Here is a 14,809-nt window from a genome sequence, read left to right on the forward strand (position 1 = left end):
GTGAGAGAGAGAGAGAGTCTGTGTGTGTGAGAGAGAGAGTCTGTGTGTGAGAGAGAGAGAGAGAGAGTCTGTGTGTGAGAGAGAGTCTGTGTGTGAGAGAGAGAGAGAGAGTCTGTGTGTGAGAGAGAGTCTGTGTGTGAGAGAGAGTGAGTCTGTGTGTGAGAGAGAGTGAGTCTGTGTGTGAGAGAGAGAGAGTCTGTGTGTGAGAGAGAGAGAGAGTCTGTGTGTGAGAGAGAGAGAGTCTGTGTGTGAGAGAGAGTCTGTGTGTGAGAGAGAGTGAGTCTGTGTGTGAGAGAGAGTGAGTCTGTGTGTGAGAGAGAGAGAGTCTGTGTGTGAGAGAGAGAGAGAGTCTGTGTGTGAGAGAGAGAGAGTCTGTGTGTGAGAGACAGACCTCCAAACTTCGTGTGGTCTTCAGATTAGCTCAAGAACAGTGTGTAGAGAGCTTCATGGAACGGGTTTTCATGGTTGAGGAGCTGCATCCGAGCCTTACATCACCAAGTGCAATGCAAAGTGTGTAAAGCTGACCCCGCTACTGGACTCTAGAGCAGTGGAGATGTGTTCTCTGGAGTGACCAATCACTCTTCTCTGTTTGGAAATCTGATGGACGAGTCTGGGTTTGGCGGTTGGCAGGAGAACGGTACTTACCTGACCGCATTGTGCCAAGTTTAAAGTTTGTTGGAGGGGGGTTATGGTGTGGGGTTTTTCAGGGGTTGGGCTCCGCCCCTTAGTTCCAGTGAAAGGAACTCTTAATGCTTCAGCTTCATACCAAGACATTTTGGACAATTTCATGCTCTTTGTGGGAACAGTTTGGGGATGACCCCTTCCTGTTCCAACATGACTGCACACCAGTGACCAAAGCAACGTCCATAAAGACATGGAAGAGAGCCAGGCCTTCTCGTCCAACATCGTTGCAAGATTCGTTTTAAGTGTTCCTGTTGTTGTATTAATTAAAACTAATTAGTCGAGAGACACGGTGATGAGTGTGAACCTGTCCTTTATTCTTTAATGACTTCATTCATTAAAATTCTTGTGTGGAATTATATGAACCAGTCTGAAGTGTAAATAAATAAAGTGTGCATGCTACAGGTTATCATCTCGTTCCACACCATGAAGGTGAATAAAAATCCAAAACCTTAATGATGATCATGGATGTAGTTTTGGGAATTTCTTAGCAGATTTTCTAAGTGTTTCTTCTGATGGAGCACCTCCACGGAGCATGGAAGACCATCAGCAACGGGCTGGGGATGAAGGAATCTGCGCTGGAGAGCCCGTGTGTCTCCCCAACCGCCGGACAGGACTTCCCATACCAGCGCCGTGCCTCTGATGACTCCAAAATCCCTGATTCAAAGGCCAGCAGCACCATCCGGGTGTACCTGCCCAACCAGCAGCGCACTGTGGTGAATCACCGCTCTCTCGCTCTCACACACGCACACACTAATATTAAACAATTCAATAATATTTATTGCATTATCTTTACCAAAGTCAAATCTTTTAATATCTTTTTTTTCTTTGTTTCTAACCTTCCTGGAACAGCACGTGAAAAAATCCTGATGGATTCTCACATGATAAATAATCTCCATATAAATCACACAGACACCTCATTCTAATTCTAATTCTAACGGATTATGTCCTTTTATTATAAGAACACTAGTGTGTGGGGTTGGAGGTGTGCGTGTGTGGGGTTGGAGGTGTGCGTGTGTGGGGTTGGAGGTGTGCGTGTGTGGGGTTGGAGGTGTGCGTGTGTGGGGTTGGAGGTGTGCGTGTGTGGGGTTGGAGGTGTGTGTGTGTGTGTGGGGTGTAATTGTGTATTTGACGGTCTAATTTGTGTGTGTATGGTGGTGTAATTTGTGTGTTTGTGTTTGATGGTGTAAATGTGTGTGTGTATGTGATGGTGTAATTGTGTATTTGTCCAGGTGAGTGTAAGGAATGGTATGACCCTCCGCAGTTGTCTAATCAAAGCGCTGAAGGTTCGAGGTCTCCAGCCCGAGTGCTGTGCCGTCTACAAACTCCACTCAGGCCAGCGGAGGTCAGAGCACTAATGTAGCCAGAGTTAACTGACCTTCAGTATTGTGTCCATTATCCTACACAGATGTTTTCTTCTCCTTCACTCTGCAGTAAGAAGTCTCGTATGGACTGGAACACAGACTCCACGTCTCTCATCGGAGAAGAGCTCCAGGTGGAGGTTCTGGACCACGTTCCTCTGACCACCCACAACTTTGTGAGTTTCTACTTTGTGTAGATTGCTCAGTGAAGGTCAGGGTATAAACTTCACCTCTCACTCCTGACAATCCCCTGTTTGCATCCAAGGTGAGGAAAACGTTCCTGAAGCTGGCCTACTGCGACATGTGCCAGAAGTTCCTCCTGAACGGCTTCCGTTGTCAGACATGTGGATATAAATTCCACGAGCACTGCAGCACCAAAGTTCCCATCATGTGTGTGGACTGGAGTAACATCAGGCAACTTTTGTGAGCATCAACACATCCTCACCTCTCCTCTCCTTTAGTATTACAGCTCTACAGCTCTTTCTGAAACCTAGACAATACATCAGGACTGATTTTCAGATATATACACCGGTCAGGTATAACACACTGACCACTGACCGGTGAAGTGAATAAGACTGAGTATCTCCTCATCATGGCACCTGTTAGTGGGTGGGATATATTAGGCAGCAAGTCAACATTTTGTCCTCAAAGTTGATGTTAGAAGCAGGAAAAATGGACAAGTGTAAGGATTTGAGCGAGTTTGACCAAAAGGACCAAATTGTGATGTCTAGACCACTGGATCAGAGCATCTCCAAAACTGCAGCTCTTGTGGGGTGTTCCCGGTCTGCAGTGGTCAGTATCTGTCAAAAGTGGTCCAAGGAAGGAACAGTGGTGAACCGGTGACAGGGTCAAGGCTCATTGATGCACGTGGGGAGAGAAGGCTGGTCCGTGTGAGCCGATCCAACAGACGAGCTACTGTTGATCAAACTGCTGAAGAAGTTAATGCTGGTTCTGATAGAAAGGGGTCAGAATACACAGTGCAGGACGGGTCAGGGCTGTCAGGGGGACCGGCACAATATTAGGCAGGTGGTCATAATATTATGCCTGATTGGTGTTGAACACTATTTGAACAAATATTAAACTAATTGAACAGAATTATACTTCACACACAAATTTTTAAACTCTTTTAAATGACTGTGTTTTATCTTCTCCTCGCGGGTTTTGTCAGGTTATTTCTGACTCCTGGTGAAAGTGGAGCTCCGTCTCTGCCTCCGATTACATCAAGGAGAATGAGAGAGTCTATGAGTCGAATGTCCAGCAGGTACAACACCTTACTTTCTCATTTAGCTATAAATAACTTGTAGGTAAACTTCAACCTCTCTTGATTCTCACACGTAGTGACATTCTGGTGTGTAATTCCTTAATAAAAGAGGTGTGTTCAGAAACAGTGTTTTGGTGTTCATGCTGACATGGATTTTGAGTTAATCCCTCAGGTTTATAAACATTTGCAGGTCCACAGGGGTCAGCTCTGGGCTTTCAGGTTCTTTAAGTCCTGAAAAGAGCTCATTGTGTTCATCTTCTGTTTACTTCCCACTTAGGAGTGCACAGAGTTCCACCAACGCTGGAGATTAATTATATTTCTGATCTCTGATTTCAAACAAAAAAAAAACATGCCAGTTTTTCCCTCTCTGACAGTAATGCTGTGTGTGTGTGTGTGTGTGTGTTAATGAACTCTTGGTTTTATTTGATGGCTCTAAAACCCTGAGAGTAGGAGTATTTAAACACAGGGAGGGTTTTGTCTGTAAAGATTTTCACTCATCCAGGTGAGGTTATCTGGAAGTAGAGTCCTCTGGACTTCTTTCTTGTTAGATGGAAATATTTCCCCACTCATGCGAGCAGCTTCTTCTGTCTGAGGGAAGTTGTTAGGATTACACAAATCGTTTCGATCCAACAAAAAAGAAGTCCAGTTGACATGAATCAATTCACAGATAACCTCTTCACAAATAATAATATAGAAATGTTGCTGCAGAAACCCTGAAGTAGGTTTGGGTATATGAAAGAACAACAAGAAACATGGCAGAACACAGGAACCACCAATGCTTTAACGTCCGATGCCTTGTCTCTACAAGCCTATGCCTGCGGTCCGCTGTCGGGTCACAGAGCCGATATGATCCTTCAGAAAGCACAAGAACACCTGCTTAATGAAAGGATTAGACGGGTCCATTTCACCACTCATGCTTTGCAACTTAAGATTCAGTCATGAACTGAAGTATGCTATTTGTCCAGAATGCCTAACACCAAAAAGGGAAGGACAGACAATTCAAGAAGTGGATCTTCTCTTCTGTAAACGGAATACAGTGGAATGCAGCTGGACAAGTGGATAAAGCACCTCTCAGACAGGGAACTTACCCAGCCTGAGAAACATAGAGGTCTTAGCCAAATGCCTGAACTTCACTATTACACCCAAACATGTCCCTCTTGTGATGTTCATTACAGCAACAGAGTCCGCCATATCCGGAATGACGATCTACCAGCTCAGGAAGCTGAACAACTCCGACTGAAAGTCTCTGCAGCTCTGGCCAATGCTCAACCACCACCATCTAACATCACTGCCCAGGAGAGACATGCCCTGACACCATCTTACCTGCAGATTAACGTTGTACTGAACACTGCACAGTATCACAGCAAAATCACTGCACTTCCAGAGGACTATCACACCTATACCAAGGAGAAAAGAGACCCTAACAGCCACTATAGGAAAAAGGTGTTCGATTGCCTGAAAGGGCAGCACCATCGATAAGGGGACCTACCACCATCTGTACCCTGGAGAAGCCATTCCCTGCTTTTATGGACTTCCCAAGATAGACAAGGAATAAACATCCCTCAGACCAATAGTCGGCAGCATTAACTTCCTATTATACAACATTCTAGGACATATTCTGGACATATTGACTGCCATATACAGAATTCAGATTTTCTCTCCAAGATCAAGGAACTGAATCTAGATACTGATGAAACCATGGTTTCCTTTGATGTCACATCACTCTTCACCAGTATGCACACCACTGATGCTGCTACAGCAGTTAGGAGAAGACTAGAAAAGGACAGCAGCCTCAACCTGGAGCAGATCTGCTCTCTCTTAGACCTGTGTCTTAATAGCACAGGCCACTTCTACTCTAAAGACTACCTGGAGTCGTTGCATCCTAACAACTCTCACTACTCCTGATGACCCCCTACTCTCACCTTCTGCAGCCTATCCAGGATGTGTGACCCTGGAGGATACAAATTTGTGGAATCCTGCCATCTTCTTTACCTACTAGCTGAAAATAATCTGTGCATAAGGACTCTCAGATGATCAGGGTCATCTTAAACTGCTCCTCCTCAATGTGGCTTTATGAAATGAACCTTATTTAGATGATATTTTTAAATAGTATTTTTAAAGCCATAGAGAACTCTTTGGGTCTGAGTTGCCTGGTGTTTGGACCCCTAAATATAAATGGGCATACTATCTTTCCCCTGTCAATCATTGTGGACAAAAGGTGGCTTGAAAAGTTGTCATGCAACAGACATGGTGTATTTCTTTGTGCATTTTGTCACTGTGACCTGTGACATGTGGTCTTTTGTCTCTCCTGCAGCTCAGCACACAGATACTCATCTCCTCAAGCGATTAACGACAGCACAGTGTATCCTCCTGCAGGGGGCGCGCTCTCTCAGAGACAACGCTCCACCTCCACACCCAATGTACATATGGTCAGCACCTCCCTGCCTGTGGACAGCAGCCTGATCGAGGTGACTTGTCTGTCTGTCTTGTCTATCTCTCCCTGTCTTGGTCTCACTCTGTCTCTCTCTGTCTCTCTCTCTCTCACTTTTTGTCTGTCTCTCTCTTTCTATATTTTATATATCTCTCTGTCTCTCTATCCTTCTCTGTCTCTGTGTCTTCTTTTCCTGTCTCTTACTATACCATTTCTATCTCTTTGTCTGCTTCTTTCCAGATCTCTCTCTCTTTCTCTCTCTCTAAGTAAAATTTACATTCTATGGTCTTTTATCCTTATTTTACTGTTTTCATTTTCCTCCTGTTTGTAGCTAGTTGGTGTCTGTTAGCAAAGTTAGTAAGATAAACATTCTCAGCTTGTCATGTACTTGAGAAACTGCAAAGATGTGGGAAATCTTTGTTACAGCTGTTACAGTGCTGAAACTGGAGACTCCTTCCACACATATGGATATTATAGAATACTTCATAATACCAATTATATAAAAAAAAGAAAGTCTGTTTATTTGGAGTGACCAGAATACGTGCTACAAGCATGTGACCTACTGCTCCACTGCATTACAGAAAGGTCAAACCTTCTGACCAATCATAATCCAGATTTCAACAGTTTTGTTTGATTTGGACACCAGTTAGTCTTCTGCGTGTGTTTCTGTTTTCACCCTCTCTCTTTATTTCTTCTCTCGGTCACTCTGTGTGTGTGTGTGCTGGTCATTGTGTCACTGTGTGGAGTAGATAGATTGCCTGAATACTTCTCCTAGCTCCTGGTGCCGGAGATTTTGTCTGAAGAGAAGAGTAGGTATTGTTCATCTTTTCACATTCCTAAATTGTGTGTAACTTCTCTTAAAAAACAAGCCTTATGATATTTATTCCCTGAATACACTTAGCGAGGGAGGAATACGCAATCTGATAAAATTTGAAATGTTTTATATTGATTGTTTTATTTCCTTATTTCATTCTACAGGATGCGATCCGTCATGGACACGGTTACGGATCAGGTAAGGAAAGGAGCTGCAGTATTTCCCATAATATTTTGCCTAATATAAGAATAAAAGGTTTGATCTGTGTTTTATGAACACCATTTTAAAGAAATGTTGGTTAAAGTGTCAAGTTAAAAATAAAAAAAAGGCTAATTTCAATCGTACTCCTCCAAATTGGGCGTGTCTTTGGGTTCATATATGGAAATTCCACCATAATAACATTTATTAGTACTTATAGTTTTATTGTGCTCAGAGGGGTTTTTTCGTTCATCACAAAAGCTGTAAAACTATACGTGAAATCTTAATGCCACACCCACATTTTCCATTTTTGAACATCGTTATCTATGTTATTACATCCTCTGCATCATGGCCATTTCTTTGTAAACACACATGGAATCGTCTCTCTCACTCACATTGAAAAAAATGTATGAATGTCCTCTGCGTACTGAGACGTTTACCACATCCTGTATTTATTCATACTGTTATACATTTTATATTTTCCTTTGTGCATATATGCTTATAGCAGCTTTTTAAAACTCCTGCAGCAGGAAGTTCTCCGAACCAGAGTCCGACTGGCTGGAACCAGTCCAAAACTCCGCCCCCAGCTCAGAAAGAGAGGGCGTCGTCCTTCAGCTCTCAGGAGAAAAACAAAATCGTAAGTCCTCCGAGGAGCAGTACTTCTCACTGTGTCTCTGTACAAAATAGGGAATGAAGCATCATTTACATCTAATTTAAATAAAACACACCTGAGTGTTTATACATCTCTTTGCTAAGTGGACTGATGTTTACTTTCTTCTAGCGTCCAAGGGATAAGAGAGACTCGAGCTATTACTGGGAGATCGAAGCCAGCGAGGTCGTGTTGCACTCGAGAATCGGCTCGGGATCGTTCGGAACCGTGTTCAAAGGGAAATGGCATGGTGAGGGAATCACGTACCACTGAAGAACCTGAACACAGGACACACACTCCCTGCACAATGTCTGTTTACATAATGACCAGTCACTAAACTCCTGTTCCTCTGTCTTCAAGGTGATGTTGCAGTGAAGATCTTAAAGGTCACCGATCCCACACCGGAGCAGTTCCAGGCCTTTCGTAATGAAGTCGCAGTTCTGCGGTGAGGCGGTTTCCTTAACACATCAACCAAGACTGCACCTTTTACAAATTTGAGTTACATTTGGCCCAAACTTTAAGGTGTATAATTTGAAATCCATTCACTTTTGATTCCTTCACTAAAAAGAGCCATCTGTTTGTGTTCAGAACAGTTATGAACATAATCATTTATAATAAATTTATGCTGATGTTCAGAACAGTTATGAACCTAAGCATTTATAATAAATTTATGCTGATTTATGCCACTATCCAATCAGCCAATCAGGTGGCAGCAGCACAGATTATGTAGTCATGCAGATACGGGTCAAGAGCTTCATCTACCAGATCCACATGGGCTGGTTTGAGTATTTCAGAACTGCTGATCTGCAGTAACTCAAATAACAACCATGTTGAGTAGATAAGCATTCAGAAAGCACAACAGGCAGGAAACATGAGCAAGTGTAAGGATCTGAGCGGCTTTGACGAGAGTTGGCAGATCTTTGAGGTAGAGCTGGGCGATATGGCCAAAAAATTGAATCTCCGATTTTTTTAAAACAAAATTCGGTTTTCAATTTTAAAACAATTATTTTTCTTTTAAAAAGTTTAATAAAACACTAGCGACTATAGAATAGATTTTTTTAATTTGAGCAAAAACAATATAACCAAACATATGAACTGCTAATTTGGACTCAAAGTGCAAAATTACTTTCACTAAAGTTTTTTTGTTATTTTAGAAAAACAATAATCAATACAACAACATAAAAACCTTTTTTGGGGATTAATAAAATGCAAACTTTCACCAGTCTTTACAAGTTCTAATTATTCTAGTAAAATAAAGTAATATAACAAAATATGAGGGATCTGTAAAGTGCAAACTGCAGACTTTAATCACTTTTTATAAAATATATAATTGTCACCTGGAAAAAAATCCCTGAAGAAAAACAATTTTGTAAATCAGTTCAACATGCAACTAACACGCTAAATACACTAACACGCTAAATACACTAACACGCTAAATACACTAACACGCTAAATACACTACAGACACACACACGCGCATGCACACACAGACACACACACACACTCGTCCTCTGATCCTCGCTCTGCGGCGCCACGGTTTCTTCAGTCGGATTGAAGAACGCTCTGAAACACGGGGAGGAGCCGAAGTCTGCCATCGTTTTTGTCGCTAGACCAGTTTTAACATTTCTATTCAAGAATTCTGCGATTCTCCATAAACTCTACACAAATTCGTGATCGCTTCAGTCACCTTTAAATTTCTTATGAAAACAGCGGCAGACTTTCGGCTCCTCCCCGTCTTTCAGCGCATATGAAGAAACTTGAAGAAACCGCGCCTCTCTCAGAAAAAAGCTCTTTGCGTTGCAGAACTACGGAAGCTCGCTCTGCCAAACCAAAGTGAAATCGGAAAATCAATTTTCGTTTTTTCAACATCGACATAAACCATAAATTCGAATTAATCGATAATAACAATTAATCACCCAGCTCTACTTTGAGGCGTTTCCTGTACTCAGTGGTTAGTACCTACCAGGAGTGCTTGAAGGAAGGATAACTAATGATCAGTAACAGGGTCATGGAGGCTCATTTGTTTAATCCCATAGATGAACTACTGATGATGTGAATGCTGAGTCAGATCACACAGAGCATCACAGCTTGCTGTACCTCCTGTTCACACACGACTGTGTTGCTGAACACATTTCCAACGTTCTAAGTTTGCTGGTATTTCTTTCATCTTGGGCCTCATCACTAATGTAGATGAGAATGTTATCTCAGTGGTGCAGTGATAGCAACTCAACATCAGCAAGACCAAAGAGATGACCATAGACTTTAGGAGGATCCTGGAGGATAGCCATGCACCCTTACACATCTACGGTGCCACTGTAGAAAGAGTCAAGAGTATCGGGTTCCTTGGTGTGCACCTCTCTGATGACTTGTCCTGGTGTCCTGGTTCTGATAGAAAGGGGTCAGAATACACAGTGCAGGACGGATCAGGGCTGTCAGGGGGACTGACACAATATTAAGCAGGTGGTCATAATGTTATGTCTGATCGGTGTATAAATAGATTTGCACACACATTCTAGATCAGGGGTCCCCAAAATTTTTGTTCTGTGAGGGCCACATAATGTAATGAAATAAGAGGAAAAAATAAACAGATCACCTGTCAGTGGCTTTAATGTTATGCCTGATTGGTGTGTGCTGATCCTCTTTGGTTTGTTGAGCGAGGAGCCTCTCTGTCCATCTCCATGTCTACAGGAAAACCCGGCACGTGAACATCTTGCTGTTTATGGGCTACATGACGCAAGATAACCTGGCCATTGTGACGCAGTGGTGTGAGGGCAGCAGTCTGTACAAACACCTCCATGTGCTGGAGACCAAGATCCCCATGGTCCAGCTGATCGACATCGCCAGACAGACGGCTCAGGGCATGGAGTGAGTGTCAGGCGCATGAACGTCACTCGCTAGTGACCGTCTACAGCAGACTTGAAACAGGAACATGAGCAGAGATTTAATGCTCCTGTTCTTTTCATTTCAGCTACCTGCATGCAAAAAACATCATCCACCGAGACATGAAGTCCAACAGTATCCTCCACACAACTTCTATTTATTTATTTATTCATTCATTCAGATGTCATTTTTTAAAGAAAGTAAGAGAAGGGTTTCTTGAGAAACTTTAGACGATTTAACTGAATTTTTATCTGTTTTCTGTCATTAATTACCTAAAGTTAATAGTAATATAATAATAGTAATAGCTTTCTACTAATATAGCACCTTTGATGAATTAAATTGTTCCTTAATTTTGCTCTATTTAAATAAAATGAATATTAAATGCCAAAAGCCTCTGTTTAATAAAAATATGTTTACACGGCTTTATATGTTGTCCCTGCTTTAACCAACAACACAGACATTTTCCTGCATGAAGGCCTGACGGTGAAGATTGGGGATTTCGGGTTAGCCACGGTGAAGACCAGGTGGAGCGGCTCTCATCAGGTCGAACACCCTTCAGGATCCGTATTATGGATGGTGAGTTTGATCCACAAATAAAAATAAAAGAAGGAGAGTTTGTTGTGTTTTCAGGATGAGATATAACGAGATAAATGAAACCTTGCTCATCTACTGACAGTCTGATCTTTTTGTTTTCCACTCCAGGCTCCCGAAGTCATCCGAATGAAGGACAACAATCCGTACAGTTTCCAGTCCGACGTTTATTCCTATGGCATCGTTCTGTATGAACTGATGACCGGAGAGCTTCCGTATTCAGACATCTCTAGCAGAGATCAGGTACGGCTCTGTTTCATCACAATGCATGGTCATTAACTACAGAGTGTGTTTCATGTAATGTAAAGTCTGTAGATTTCAGTCTCAAATATTTACTGTGCAGAAAATAAAAGATGAGTGAAATGGTGAGGTTTTGTGATAGATTTCCTTAAAACGGATGAAGCTTCTCACAAATTAAATTTACTTTAGAAGAAAAATAAATCCAATTAAATTAAGAAAAAAAAAAACAAGGGTTTAGAGTTTAATCTGGATGCCACTTGGGTGGGGTTAGGATTGGGGTGAATAGGGATATAGTTGGAGTTAAGCAGGGGTTGGGGTAGAATCAAGGTGTGAATGGGTTTGGGGTAGAATCGAGGTGTAGATGGGTTTGGGGTAGAATCGAGGTGTGGATGGGTTTGGGGTAGAATCGAGGTGTGGATGGGTTTGGGGTAGAATCGAGGTGTGGATGGGTTTGGGGTAGAATCGAGGTGTGGATGGGTTTGGGGTAGAATCGAGGTGTGGATGGGTTTGGGGTAGAATCGAGGTGTGGATGGGTTTGGGGTAGAATCGAGGTGTGGATGGGTTTGGGGTAGAATCGAGGTGTGGATGGGGTTGGGGTAGAATCGAGGTGTGGATGGGGTTGGGGTAGAATCGAGGTGTGGATGGGGTTGGGGTAGAATCGAGGTGTGGATGGGGTTGGGGTGGGGTTGGGGTAGAAGCGAGGTGTGGATGGGGTTGGGGTAGAATCGAGGTGTGGATGGGTTTAGGGGTAGAATCGAGGTGTGGGTGGGTTTAGGGGTAGAACTGAGGTGTGGGTGGGTTTAGGGGTAGAACTGAGGTGTGGGTGGGTTTAGGGGTAGAACTGAGGTGTGGGTGGGTTTAGGGGTAGAATCGAGGTGTGGATGGGGTTGGGGTAGAATCGAGGTGTGGATGGGTTTAGGGGTAGAATTGAGGTGTGGCTGGTGTAGAATCGAGGTGTGGATGGGTTTGGGGTGGGGTTGGGGTAGAATCGAGGTGTGGGTGGGTTTAGGGGTAGAATCGAGGTGTGGGTGTGTTGGAATTGTGGCAGGTTTAAGGAGAAGTTTGGATTGGGACAGGATCAGAGCATGGTTACCTTTTCTCATGTGTGTCTGTGTGTGTCTGTGTGTGTCTGCGCGCGCGTGCGTGTGTCTGTGCGTGTGTGTGCGTGCGCGTGTGTCTCTGTGCGTGCGCGTGTGTCTCTGTGCGTGTGTGCGCGCGTGTCTGTGTGTGCGCGCGTGTCTGTGTGTGCGCGCGTCTGTGTGCGCGCGTGTGTCTGTGTGTTTGTGTGTTTGTGTCTGTGTGTTTGTGTCTGTGTGTCTGTGTTTGTGTCTGTGTGTCTGTGTGTTTGTGTCTGTGTGTCTGTGTTTGTGTCTGTGTGTCTGTGTTTGTGTCTGTGTGTCTGTGCGTGTGTCTGTGCGCGTGTGTCTGTGCGCGTGTGTCTGTGCGCGTGTGTCTGTGCGCGTGTGTCTGTGCGCGTGTGTCTGTGCGTGTGTGTGTGTGTGTGTGTGTGTGTGTGTGTGTGTGTGTGTGTGTGTGTGTGTCTGTGTGTGTGTGTGTGTCTGTGTGCGTGTGTCTGTGTGCGTGTGTCTGTGTGTGTGTCTGTGTGTGTGTGTCTGTGTGCGTGTGTCTGTGTGCGTGTGTCTGTGTGTGTGTCTGTGTGTGTGTGTCTGTGTGCGTGTGTCTGTGTGCGTGTGTCTGTGTGCGTGTGTCTGTGTGCGTGTGTGTGTGCGTGTGTGTGTGTGCGTGTGTGTGTGTGCGTGTGTGTGTGTGCGTGTGTGTGTGTGCGTGTGTCTGTGTGCGTGTGTCTGTGTGCGTGTGTCTGTGTGCGTGTGTCTGTGTGCGTGTGTCTGTGTGCGTGTGTCTGTGTGCGTGTGTCTGTGTGCGTGTGTCTGTGTGCGTGTGTCTGTGTGTGTGTGTCTGTGTGTGTGTGTCTGTGTGTGTGTGTCTGTGCGTGTGTGCGTGTGTGTAGATTATATTCATGGTTGGTCGAGGTTATCTGTCTCCGGATCTCAGTAAGCTGTATAAGAGCTGTCCCAAAGCGATGAAGCGCCTGGTCGCTGACTGCATTAAAAAATCCAAAGAAGAGAGACCGCTGTTCCCTCAGGTGACTCTTCATGACCTTTCACCTTTATATCTTAAACACTTAAATATTTATCAAATCATTGGAAACTGTTTTTAAATAAACTGATCTCATATGATGAGGTAAAGCTGCTGAAAAAAATAAAAAGGAAGACTTTTAGGTATTGTATTTAAAAGATGCTGATTGTTCCTGTAGATTCTGATTGGTTAATAAGACTTAAGTCATTTTAAAGTGTTTCCCTCCCTGGTGTTTCTCTAGATCCTTTCCTCCATCGAGCTTCTGCAGCACGCTTTACCCAAAATCAACCGCAGTGCCTCGGAGCCTTCGCTGCACAGAGCCACTCACACCGAGGACATCAACTCCTGCACTTTAACCTCCATGAAGCTGCCCGTCTTCTGACCTGGAGCTGATGGAAAGCACATGGCTTCTTCAGATGTCTTCATGAAGTCTAATGATCTCTCTCTCTCTCTCTCTCTCTCTCTCTCTCTCTCTCTCTCTCTCTCTCTCTCAGAAGGTGAAGAGAACAAGGACTTGATAATGCACTCATCCATTAGAAACTGTATTAATTGAAGGTGAAGATGAAGCACAAACCAATCAGATGAAGTCTGGGTTTAAAACTTGTAGATACGTCATTGTTACAGGTCTAAGCATTAAACCTTTATATGTTTACTGTTAGATTTGACATGAAGCTGAAAGAAGCTGCTGATCCTGCTGCTGTTCAGCTCACCACAGACGTGTCAGGGTTTCGTTTCTTAAACTACACACAATGTCATGTTTAAGCTTCGCTTTGCTGCAGCAGCAGAGAAGGTGTCTGTGTCAGTCACCATCATTTTAGTTGAAATCCGTGCACAAGTCTTTGACCGTCACCGTGCCTTTCACCGTGTGTGAAGTTTTATATGCAGGAGCGTTTAGTGTTAACGTCCTCCTGGAAACAGATCAGTGTTCAGAGTTTTAACGATGTTTATTAGGACTTGATGTTTGTGAAATTGTTTAAATCAGCTGTGTATTTGAGGGTTTTATTGCAGACTCCAGTCCAAACTGTTTATCAATAAGGGTTATTTTAATAAAATTGAAATTGAATACAGATGGATTGCATTTAATTAAAGTGTCCATTTTTTCCACAACTGAGTTAAACTGAATTTAGTAAATAACATGAAGTGGGTGGAGCTAGAAACGGTGCTGGTCACAGATCGGTCAGAATCGTACTGATTCAGAGGTGATAACACCCCTGAAAAGATATTATGATGATGGTATTAGTGATAATGTTACTGCTAATAAAAATAAAAATAAAAACACAAAATATCAAATAAATTAACTGACACATTAATGGCAGTTATTTAAAAGAATAAAATCTATATACACCGGTCAGGTATAACATTCTGACCACTGACCGGTGAAGTGAATAAGACTGAGTATCTCCTCATCATGGCCCCTGTTAGTGGGTGGGATATATTAGGCAGCAAGTGAACATTTTGTCCTCAAAGTTGATGTTAGAAGCAGGAAAAATGGACAAGCGTAAGGATTTGAGCGAGTTTGATGAAAAGGGCCAAATTGTGATGTCTAGACCACTGGATCAGAGCAGCTCCAAAACTGCAGCTCTTGTGGGGTGTTCCCGGTCTGCAG

At 43.4% G+C, this 14,809-nt stretch overlaps 1 protein-coding gene across 3 annotated transcripts in view; it reads left to right on the plus strand.

Annotated features, from left to right (window-relative positions):
• Positions 1-14,262, plus strand: part of raf1a (Raf-1 proto-oncogene, serine/threonine kinase a) — a 24,117-nt gene extending 9,855 nt beyond the window's left edge. The window contains exons 2-17 of one of the 3 annotated variants that reach the window (XM_058409162.1): positions 1,176-1,397; positions 1,914-2,026; positions 2,116-2,218; positions 2,308-2,465; positions 3,211-3,303; positions 5,618-5,771; positions 6,713-6,746; positions 7,274-7,383; positions 7,528-7,645; positions 7,756-7,840; positions 10,084-10,260; positions 10,364-10,410; positions 10,733-10,851; positions 10,978-11,109; positions 13,076-13,210; positions 13,445-14,262. In XM_058409162.1, coding sequence (XP_058265145.1) covers positions 1,197-1,397; positions 1,914-2,026; positions 2,116-2,218; positions 2,308-2,465; positions 3,211-3,303; positions 5,618-5,771; positions 6,713-6,746; positions 7,274-7,383; positions 7,528-7,645; positions 7,756-7,840; positions 10,084-10,260; positions 10,364-10,410; positions 10,733-10,851; positions 10,978-11,109; positions 13,076-13,210; positions 13,445-13,585 — 1,920 coding nt within the window. In that variant the 5' untranslated portion in view covers positions 1,176-1,196 and the 3' untranslated portion in view covers positions 13,586-14,262. Of the gene's footprint in view, positions 1-1,172; positions 1,398-1,913; positions 2,027-2,115; positions 2,219-2,307; positions 2,466-3,210; positions 3,304-5,617; positions 5,772-6,712; positions 6,747-7,273; positions 7,384-7,527; positions 7,646-7,755; positions 7,841-10,083; positions 10,261-10,363; positions 10,411-10,732; positions 10,852-10,977; positions 11,110-13,075; positions 13,211-13,444 lie in introns of all 3 variants that reach the window. The other 2 variants (XM_058409164.1, XM_058409163.1) reach the window with 2 other exon arrangements.
• The last annotated feature ends 547 nt before the right edge of the window (positions 14,263-14,809 follow it).

This window comes from Hemibagrus wyckioides, linkage group LG15 (assembly GCF_019097595.1).
Source record: "Hemibagrus wyckioides isolate EC202008001 linkage group LG15, SWU_Hwy_1.0, whole genome shotgun sequence".
NCBI classification, from domain to species: domain Eukaryota; kingdom Metazoa; phylum Chordata; class Actinopteri; order Siluriformes; family Bagridae; genus Hemibagrus; species Hemibagrus wyckioides.